Source organism: Oncorhynchus nerka, linkage group LG21 (assembly GCF_034236695.1).
Source record: "Oncorhynchus nerka isolate Pitt River linkage group LG21, Oner_Uvic_2.0, whole genome shotgun sequence".
Taxonomy (NCBI): Eukaryota; Metazoa; Chordata; class Actinopteri; order Salmoniformes; family Salmonidae; genus Oncorhynchus; species Oncorhynchus nerka.
The window spans coordinates 119418-130402 of record NC_088416.1 but is presented as its reverse complement, the minus strand read 5'-3'; the positions used below and the strand labels follow the sequence as shown (position 1 = coordinate 130402).

General features: G+C 44.2%; 1 protein-coding gene and 1 pseudogene across 2 annotated transcripts; both read left to right on the top strand.

The window, feature by feature from the left end:
* The first annotated feature begins 704 nt into the window (after positions 1–704).
* On the top strand, positions 705–3941 carry LOC115119256 (transcription factor SOX-10-like; annotated as a pseudogene).
* Positions 3942–8103: 4162 nt separating this feature from the next.
* LOC115119258 (UPF0193 protein EVG1) lies at positions 8104–10346 on the top strand. Of its 2 annotated transcripts, none has more exons than XM_065006146.1 (7): positions 8104–8214; positions 8388–8481; positions 8630–8692; positions 8851–9030; positions 9372–9494; positions 9734–9834; positions 10031–10346. In XM_065006146.1, exons 1-7 carry the CDS (start codon positions 8212–8214, stop codon positions 10109–10111), a joined length of 645 nt encoding a protein of 214 aa, XP_064862218.1. In that variant the 5' UTR covers positions 8104–8211; the 3' UTR covers positions 10112–10346. The 2 variants fall into 2 exon arrangements, with proteins under 2 accessions (XP_064862218.1, XP_064862217.1); XM_065006145.1 differs by having other exon boundaries at positions 8106–8214; positions 9363–9494.
* Positions 10347–10985: the final 639 nt, after the last annotated feature.

Genomic DNA, 10985 nt, shown 5'->3' with positions numbered 1-10985 from the left:
GGACCATGTTCCTGTCCTGCTAACCATTCGAAATGTGAAGAGTACTTTTGGGTTTCAGGGAAATGTATGGAGTAAAAAGTACATTATTTTCTTTAGAATGTAGTAAAAGTAAAAGTTGTAAAAAAATATAAATAGTAAAGTAAGGTACAGATACCCAAAAAAAATTATTAAGTAGTACTTTTAATTATTTTTAGGCCATAGACCTAATTATTTCATTATTAATTTCCTGTGGTTAACGATGACCTAGATATAAGTAACATATTCACTGAATCAAATAGGGCCTCACCAACTGTATAATGACGTTATAATGAATATAACGACGTTATGTATTTGAATCCCTTGGAGATTTTTCGTGAAATGTAGTGTACTTTGACCACAAATGTATTATCATGATTGTTTGTTTATTTATTCAATATAACATGTCAACACATCAAACAAAGCGGCCCTTATTTGGTTCCTAAATAGAGCCAGTGTAAAGTCACTTAAGCCACTCTGATGTAAAATCTCACCTCCTTTCATTGGAAATATTAGTGGTGACGGACGGACAGGCAATAACAGTAACCCCGTCGTCCAGTAAGAAAGCCGGAGAATATTAAATGACCAATAGGCGTCCGGCGTGTGCGCAAGAGGGTGGCGTCGACTCAGTGTTGGAATGCTGCCTCTCAGAATGTTTTCCACTTTCAATCACTTTTTTCTCTCTTTCCTTCTCACAACGGCGCTCTTTAAGCTCCGGTGCGCGATACAGAGCGGCCATTCATTGAAGGGCAAACCAAACGAGGGGGCAGGGGACAGGGCGAGCGTCACACTGGTGGACAGGGGAACGCACGAACTCCCGTGTTGAACGGGCGACCTCCTAAACTCTGCATTGGTAAGTTTTGTAACTTTATTTTCCATATGAACATAAAATAGATTTGTTTACGCTTTTGGGTGGAATTTCAGAAATATCCAAAATCTTATTAGCTAAGAGGTTTTTAAATTCCCAAGATGATGTTGGGCTGAATTTTACGGGCTTTTCCAGCTTTAGCCTTAAAACAGGATTAAAACAGTAACATACAAATTCCCAGAATTATTTAAAGATAAGTACTAAAACATTTATGATGTCAGTTTTTAATGTTCAGTTTTCTTCATGAACCTTGTTTCTTTGGAAAACAGAGCATCTTGGGTGAAGCAAACCCTCCTATGATTAGCCTGTAATGGCATATGGACTGATATAAAATGACAAGAACCGGTGAAGAAGAAGTTGGTCCTCTTATTATGTAGCCTAGAAATTGGTTCCAGTGGACATATATTAACCTATCATTCGTTATATTTTGTGGCCTAACATAACTGTCAACAAGAAAACATTGTATGAATGTATTTCTGTTCGTCTCAGAGCTAACGGTCATTTCTAGGCCTACCATTGTAATGGGCCATATTCCACTGGGAATAGACGTCGAATTGACGTCTGTTCCCACCGGCTACAGTCTCTGCTTAGGTCTATAAAAAAACACATGTGAAAAAAGTTATCAAATGGGGTCTGACCTCATTGCCCAATGTAAAATTTGTTAATTGCCTAATGTTGTTCTATTCTATATTATTAATTTCAGGCGACATCGGTGGAAGTGAATGGGAAGTGCAAAGGACAGGATTTGGGTACATTCGATTACGCACGAGTAGGCTATGGGTTTACGCGTGGCATATAGGAATAATTCCATATAAAGGAGCGAGTCCGGAGCACATCTCTCAGCTGTAGCTTAAAGTTTTGCATTCTCTGAACAAATTTACCAAATTTTCCTGCAAGGATATTTTTTGTTGCCAATCGATAATAGCCTATACATTAAAATGTCTGGAGAGGAGCACAGTCTATCCGAGGCAGAGTTGAGTCCCGGGGGCTCAGATGATGGTCACTCTCTGTCACCGGCACACTCCGGGGCCACCGGCGGCCGGGACTCCCCGCTCATCGGTCCGTCGCAGCAACTGACTGGGCTTTCTGGCGCAGATGGCGGCGGAGAGGACGGTGGACTAGTACCCAAGTCAGAGGTGGATATGGACCGGTTCCCCATCGGCATCCGCGAGGCGGTCAGCCAGGTGCTGGACGGATACGACTGGACGCTCGTGCCCATGCCCGTGCGCGTAAACAACGGGAACAAGAGCAAGCCGCACGTGAAGAGGCCGATGAACGCCTTCATGGTGTGGGCGCAGGCCGCGCGCCGTAAACTGGCGGACCAGTACCCTCACCTGCACAACGCGGAGCTCAGCAAGACACTCGGCAAACTTTGGAGGTGGGCATTGAAATTAATAGGCCTACGTGGGAAATGTATAATCTACAGGCTACCTGTAGGCCTTGTTGGCGTTTGTGTGCAATTGGAGCATGACTCATGCATAAAGTCCTACTTACTTCAGATACATTTCCTTCCCGTATTTTAAAAATATGTTTCTGAAATTAAAGGCACTATATTATATAACCATTAAAGTTAACTAGCAGAAACACTTATCCAGAGCAACTAGATGCCTTTAAATGCCTTGGTAAAGGGCACATTGACAGATTATTCACCTAGTCAGCATTGGGATTCAAACAAGTGACTTCTCAGTTACTGGACCAACCCTCTTAACCACTAGGCTACCTGCTGCCCTGCCATGACCATGTTTTGTCCCACAGGCTCCTGAATGAGAGTGACAAGAGGCCTTTCATTGAGGAGGCGGAGCGACTGCGGAAACAACATAAGAAGGACTACCCAGAGTACAAGTACCAGCCCCGCAGACGCAAGAACGGCAAGCTGGGGACCAATGGTGAGGGAGGGGAGGGAGCAGAGGGGGAGGGCAGCCACGCCCAGTCCCATTACAAGGCCCTCCACCTGGATGTGCACAGTACAGGGGCTGGGTCCCCCATGGCCGACCTCCACCACCATCATCATCACCACCCTGCAGGTGAGTTCAGCTTTATTGGTTAATGAATTTACCCAATACTATGAGTAAGTCCTACTTCAACAAGCTACGGCAAACAATAGGCCACCTGGAACCACACGGCCTTCTGTAACCTGAGAGAACAAGAAGGAAACAGAACTACCATTCCAAATGGTTCACTTCTATTGCTTTTCCTTCCAGGTCAGGGTCACAGCCCGCCAACACCCCCCACCACCCCAAAGACAGAGCTCCAGTCTGGAAAGATGACGGAGGGGAAGAGGGAGGGCGGAGGTGGCTCAGGGTCCTCCCGTGGAGGAGGCCTGGGGGTAGGAGCAGAGGGGGCCTCCGGGGGCCATTCATCAGCGGGCGGGAAACCCCACATCGACTTCTGCACCATGGACATCGGCGAGATCAGCCACGACGTGATGGCCAACATCGAGCCCTTCGACGTCAACGAGTTTGACCAGTACCTGCCGCCCAACGGGCACCCGGGGTCGGCCAGGCGGCGCTGCCACATCAAGCTCCTCCGCTACATCCTACGCCCTACGCCTCGCCAGCGGTCACTCAGCCGCCTGGCTCTCCAAGCAGCATCAGCATCAACAGCCCTCCCCTCTGCCTCAGACGCCACCAAGGCCCAGATCAAGAGTGAGTCCGGGGCCGGGAGCCACTACGCAGAGACTTCCTCCTCTTCGTCAGGAACCCACGTCACCTACACCCCCCTCAGCCTCCCCCACTACGGATCAGCCTTCCCCTCGCTGCCCTCCAGGGCCCAGTTTGAGTACGGGGAGCACCAGGCTCCGGGGCCGTACTACGCCCACTCCAGCCAGGCCCCGGGCTGTACTCAGCCTTCTCCTACATGGGGCCCAGCCAGAGGCCCCTCTACACTACCATCACTGACCCCTCCAGCGTGGCCCAGTCTCACAGTCCTACACACATTGGGAGCAGCCTGTCTATACCACCCTGTCACGGCCATGAGAGACTGAGATGCATGGGATTGGATGTGTGTGTGTGTGTGTGTCTCTACACCACCTTCTCACGACCCTGAGAAAGGGATAAAGAAAGACAAAGATTGGAAGAGTGGCTACTGAATAAATGTGTGTGTGTGTGTGTGTGTGTGTGTGTGTGTGTGTGTGTGTGTGTGTGTGTGTGTGTGTGTGTGTGTGTGTGTGTGTGTGTGTGTGTGTGTGTGTGGCAGGTTAACAAAGGATGGATATCTTACTGATGTTGTATTGGGATTCATTGGGACTTGACAGTGTATCTCTATCCATGGAGTCCTTATATTTTACTGTACAGTATATTTTCTATCACAGCCAATGGTCAATAGCCAATCAGAATAAACCTTTAACCAATGTGTGCCATGTTTTAGTGTGTAAGGTCAGGATCCCAGCTGCCAGAGTGTCATAGGCTATAGTAAGAGGGCTTATTGTGACGATGAGCCCAGAGCACACAGAACTAATACCGTAGTGGTAAGAAGGATACACACAGGGTTTCAAAATGCTGCTAACTTCCCCCAAATTCCCGGTTTTCCAGAAATCCTTGTTGGAAGTTCCTGGAATTAGGAGGAATAAGCAGGATATCCTGGAATCCTCTTACTGGGATTTCTGGAAAACTGGGGAATTTGGGGAAAGTTAATGGAATTTTTCCAACCCTTAGCTACCTATATAACCAGGATTGAGTAACATTGCCGGCAAGGACTGGCTTTCAGCGGGTTTCGACAGGCTATCAGCCTAGGACAAATACAACATTATGTTTATCAGAACTGGGTTGTTCTAGATTGAAATAATCCGAGTCTATTAACCAAACTAAAGGAAATGTTTGTGTGACTTCATTTTAGTATTTTTTTAATGACTTAAGTGATGTATTTTGTGGTTATTTTTTATATGACTTTACATTCTGGTTCGATATTACACTGACATATCTCCACCACTGCTTTTGAAAGAAAGGTCAGTTTACTTGGGCAAAAACGTTATGCGTTGGTCTACGGGCGTCAGGTAGCCTAACCGTTAAGTGCATTAGGCCAGTAACTGAAAGCTTGCCGGTTCAAAACCCTGAGCCGGCGCAGTGGAAAAATCTTCTATTCTGCCCTTGAGCAAGGCAGTTAACCTGCAACATCTACTCCCCGGGTGCCATGGATGTCGATTAAGGCACAGCCCCCACTGCACATCTCTGATTCAAAGGGTTTGGGTTAGATGTGGAAGACACGGTTGAATGCGTTCAGTAGTGCAACTGACTAGGTATCACCTTCTGGGATGCAGCTTGACTCCTTATGTGTTGCGTTGTGCGAAACCAGAGTTGACGAGGAAAGAGGACAAAAAAAAGGAGGGAAAGAGAATCCCTGGAAACACTTTAGCATAGAGTTCTGGAAAGCAGCACATTACCTCAACTCAATGTACATGTGCCAATAACACTCTACATGCTCTAATATCCTCGATGAGAATATATGGAACACATTTCGCTTATACTACTCATAAATAATAAAACTATTGTTGAAGTCACTGGACTTTTCTTTTTATTGATATGGATTGCATTTGTACGCTCTGGTTGCTTCTAATTCCATTTGTCTACCAAATTATCAAAGCAAAACAATCTACATGACTCAGCAAGTACAAAGTCGGCAAAATTCTCCAGCTTTAAACTAAAGATTTTCTCTTAGTGAGAATTAGTGAGCTGTTTAGAACAAATGCCACATGCTATAGTTTATGTACAAAGGTTTTCCCTCTGCATCTCCCTTTTCTGTATCCTGTTTAATCTCCCTCTCGGCTCCCTCTGCAATGTGAATGATCACCACATGCCTCTTCTTCCATAGGTGATTTAGACGGGAGTCATTTTATACTGACCCTCTCTGCTTTGTAGTTTTTATAAAAAATAATTTCACGTTTAGCTTTTTTCTCTCTCCATTTTGTACATTTCTGGATAGTTTCTAAAACTTTGTAAGCTACACATTTGATGTATCTGCTTTCTTCTACAAGAAACAACAATGTACAAATATTGTTGATGTTGTCATTACGTTGTCATTCTATTAAAGCAATTTATTTATACAAAACTGAAATCTATTGAACTTCATTATGATGATAAAGATATATATTGTCCTACAAAAGCATCAGGTAAAAGAATAACAAGTAGCAAAACATACAGTGCATTCGGAAAGTATTCAGACCCCTTCTCTTTTCCACATTTTTTTTATGTTGCAGCCTTATTCTAAAATGGATTTAAAAAATTGTTTTCCTCATCAGTCTACTCACAATAACCCATAATGACGAAGCGAAAACAGGTTTTTAGAAATCTTAGCAAATGTATTTAAAAAAAAATCCTTATTTAAATAAGTATTTAGACTCCAAATTTAACTCAGGTGAATCCTGTTTTCATTGATCATCCCTGAAATGTTTCTACAACTTGAAGTCCACCTGCGGTAAATTTAATTGATTGGACATGATTTGGAAAGGCAAACAATATTAGGTCCAACAGTTGACAGCGCATGTCAGAGCAAAAACCAAGCCACGACGTTGAAGGAATTGTCTGTAGAGCTCTGAGAAAGTATTGTGTCAAGACACCGATCTGGGGAGGGGTACCTAAACATTTTTGCAGCATTGAAGGTCCCCAGGAACACAGTGACCTCCATAATTCTTAAATGGAAGAAGTATGGAACCAAGTTTTGCCACTAGGCCAAACTGAACAATCGAGGACATTGGTCAGAGGGGTGACCAAGAGCCCAATGGTCACTCTGACAGAGCTCCAGAGTTCCTCTGTGGAGATGGGAGAACCTTCCATCTCTGCAACACTCCACCAATCAGGTCTTTATGGTAGAGTGGCTAGGTCGAAACCACTCCTCAGTAAAAGGCACATGACAGCTGGCTTGGAGTTTACCAAAAGGCACCTAAAAAGACTCTCAGACCTTGAGAAACAAGATTCTCTGGTCTGATGAAACCAAGATTGAACTCTTTGGCCTCAATGCCAAGCTTCAAGTCTGGAGGAAACCAGGCACCATCCCTACGGTGAATCATGGTGGTGGCAGCATCATGCTGTGGGGATGTTTTTCAGCAGCAGGAAATGGGAGACTAGTCAGAATCGAGGGACAGATGAACAGATCAAAGTACAGAGAGATCCTTGATGAAAACCTGCCCCAGAGTGCTCAGGACCTCAGACTGGGGTGAAGGTTCACCTTCCAAAAGGACAACAACACTAAGCACACAGTCAAGACGATGCAGGAGTGGCTTCGGGACAAGTCTCTGAATGTCCTTGAGTGGCCCAGCCAGAGCCAGGACTTGAACCTGATCGAACATCTCTGGAAAGACCTGAAAATAGCCGTGCAGCGACGCTCCCCATCCAACCAGACAGCACCTGAGAGGATCTGCAGAGAAGAATGGAAACAACTCCCCAAATACAGGTGTGCCAAGCTTGTGGCGTCATACCCAAGAATACTTAAGGCGGGGGGGGGGGGGGGTCTGAATACTTTCCAAATGCACTGTAAACATCACTAATGGATCAAATCACTGCCATGTAGTCAGTGCTACAACAACAAGATCTCTGTCCCACAACACAAACCCTTCCCCTAAGCAGTTTAATTTCTGTTTGTGTGTGTGGCAAGCTAAAATTGACTGCTAATTCGCTGCGTTTAATCGGCTGAGGCTGCATGTTACTCAGAGAGACAAAGAGAACCATTGAATATGAGAGGGCGGGAGGGAGGGAGGGAGCTAGAAGGGGAGAGGACCAGTGAGAAGGCCAATAGCTACCACAGTCAGTACCCTACTTTACACATGGACTTTCATAAATGCCCTGCCTTAACTTACTCCCTCGTGCCCTGTCTCCCTCCCTCGCTACGTTTGCTCGCACTTCACAGTTCAGCTACGAAATGTAATGGATTCAAGCATTCAACAGCAGTCAGCAACCTAGATGATGGGGTAAAAAATGAGATGTTTTAGCTAGTTAGACAGTCTCACAACGCACCGTTTGATACCCAAACTTTGATAAATAATGTGCCATGCTCTACACAGTTGATACTTGAATCAAGAAACACAAACAGAAAACATAATACATAAAAACATTTTTTTTTTAAGTTAATTCTTAAACATTTAAAATATAAGTTATACTCAAACACATTATTGCACAAAAATGAACACCTTTTTCCATAGCTCTATATGCCTTGTACAATGAATTATATGTGGTTTTGCTTCTCTCTAGTGGGTCAATGTTGTACTGCAAGGCCAAATGTCTCATCACGTGGCTTTAAGACCTATGGTTTCTATGGCAGCCGCTGGTTATGTCGGGAAGAAACACTGCCGTTATTATCCCATGGTGCAGCGTCAAGAAAGTTGAGAAAAATAGAAATCCATGGTAAGAAATACAACACTGTTTAGTTATGTCTTCATAAATATATTAAATGTTTGCAGTTTTGGGTATCTTAGCTTCCTAGCATGCAACGTTTTTGCTATCTGCCATGGTCTTTGCTCAGCAGCAGCTAACGTTAGCCAGCTGGCTTTAGACAACTTCTCCGTCATTCGTTGCAGATGGAGACATCTTCTCGTGATCAAGCTGGTGGAGGTCTGTGGAACTGTCCTAGAAGGACCCAGTACAGCAAGGAGATTCAGGACATGCTGAAATGTGGGGTTTTGTTCTCTCTCTGTGTGTGTGTGTGTGTGTGTGTGTGTGTGTGTGTGTGTGTGTGTGTGTGTGTGTGTGTGTGTGTGTGTGTGTGTGTGCGTTAGATCCACACAAATACAATAAGCCTACCTGTGCTCTGGTTTCACAGTAATGATGCAAGAGTCGAGACTCACCAACTTCCAGCAAAGACAGCTCAATGACAAACTTAAGAGTGAGTGTCACATGTTTGTTATCCATCTTCTCTTGGAAAGTAATGTTAACTTACTGCTTGAACTTCCTCCACACCTATTGCTCTATTTTGGTCCTTTTTTAATGAATAATTTTGCCAAACAAAGGTAAGATGTTATGTTGTTTTGTCTGCATTTTCAGAGGGATCAGCTTTGCCATTGACCTGCAATCCCACATCATCGGCTCCACCCTCACTGCCCAAACCCAAAGTCTTAAAAAATAGCACAAACCGCACTCCAGCCAAGCCCCTGAGGCGCACCGCTGACAATTGTAGTTCTGGGGACAACTACACCAGAGATCGGTTCCGCCCCAGTGCCACGCGTACGTGTTCCGCTTCAGCTCTACTACCTTTCTACTATCCGAGATGCTTGGAATTCTAAAGATCGAGGCCCTGTTCTCCTGATATCAGAACTAGTTCACTGATAGTTGGTCAGGGACACCTGGGAACAAATGTACCACTGTTCTTGTATAAAATAAATAAAAGTAATTTAGGCCTGTGTGTATGAGCCCTCTTTTACAGTAGTTCTCTCACATTTCAGTTGAATGCATTCAGTTGTACAACTGACTAGGTATCCCCCTTTCCCTTTCCTTCTATGAGAGATCTGGATGAGAGATGTATGTGTGTTCATTCTCTCCCTCACTTCTCCTGTAAGGAGATTTAGAGAAGGAGAAGAGGAGGCTCCAGAACATTCTAGCTACGGGGCAGGAGGAACCCAGACCCAGTCGTCCCAGGAACATTTCCCTGGACCAGGGCCCAGAGGAGGAGAGGGACCGCTTCCAGGAGGGTGAGGTTTACCGCAGAGAGAGTTACTGCTTTCTGGCCACGGGGAAACATGTCGTCCACATCTCTGGCTCTCCTACATGTTTTCTACATAACTTTCCCCTCATTTCAATATGACTCTACTAAACTAATATACCCCAACCTACTGTAACCCCGTCCCAACACAGTGTTTGATTAAGGAGTTTCTCCTTGGTTTGATGTACGGTCTTCGCAAGTTTTCTAAGGATTGTGTTTCTTTCCTAGTTTTGGATGAGATTGAGGAGAGGAAGGAGTTTCTGGAGGAGATGACAGCCCTGGGGAAAGGGAAGCAGTATCGCAACATCATCAACACAGAGATCTCACAGGTAAGTTGTCTGATATTCCTGTGACATGAGGGATGTCTTTAAGGAAAATCATCTACACCCAAAAACAACAGTATTTACATTGTACGGTTCCGATGCTACAGATTCACTGGTGAACACAACGTGAAATAACACACACAGGTACACTCACTCTCTCACACATTTTTTAAACGGTTGTTTGTGTCTCCTCGCCTTCCAGAAAATCCGCGAGCTGGAGGTGATTGACAAGGCCCGCAGTGCAGAGCTGAGGACCATTATGCCAGAGAAGAAGACTGAGTGACAGAGAGGAATACTCATCTACTGACTCTGCTGAATGGATCTACTATACTGCTAATACTCTCCTACAGAAAATACACTGCACAGGAATTCTGAACTTAAACGTGGATACTAGTCTTCATTTGTGCATAAATTCTTGTTCAAATTATGGCATGGTAACAAATGTTGCTGGGAAGATCCCGATGCATCCTTGTCAAACTGAAAATGCATTGTAGTGTACATTAAAATATAACCACACATCTCTTTAGCGGCATTAATATGTTTTATTTCTCAGTCTCCCAGATCTCAATACGATCCTGTTGTTTCTTTAGGACCATGTTTCAACATAGCTCTACAGAAGCCCTTGGTGTGAGTTTTTAAATAGGAAGAAGAGGCACAAACACACACAGACAAGCAGCCATTTTGAATGGAAGACAAGATCGTGTACTAGACAATATATAACAAGACATTCAGTTTAACGCCAGACAAAAACTAGACTTATTGACGAATACATTTAAATAAGGGCACTCTTAACATAAACGGATCTCATAGTACTATCGACTTTGACGGCAGATTCTAAGTTAAGGCAAAACTCAATGGAATTAGACAGCGTTTACAAACAAAGGCATTGTAAAATATATAAATTAAAAATATTTGCATATTTTGCAGACTTTCCCAAAACAGTTAAACTGATATCAACTGGTAGGTACTAATAGTTTACTACATTGTTAAAAAGATTCTACCATGATAAGAGACTGATGAATGGTAAGAAACCTGCAGTCATAGTATTTATATCTTTGTTAAAAGCCGATTTTAAAAAAGGCCTGGGTCACAATGTGCAAAGTAATAATGAAAAGGGACAGAAGGAACCACATTTTGCGATGAACCGCAAATCTACA

Coding starts and splice junctions, on each gene's coding strand:
- LOC115119258 (XM_065006145.1), top strand. Junction 9,031..9,362: donor GTTCCGCCCCAGTGCCACGC/GTACGTGTTCCG, acceptor TTCTCCTGTAAG/GAGATTTAGAGAAGGAGAAG. Junction 9,835..10,030: donor TCAACACAGAGATCTCACAG/GTAAGTTGTCTG, acceptor CTCGCCTTCCAG/AAAATCCGCGAGCTGGAGGT.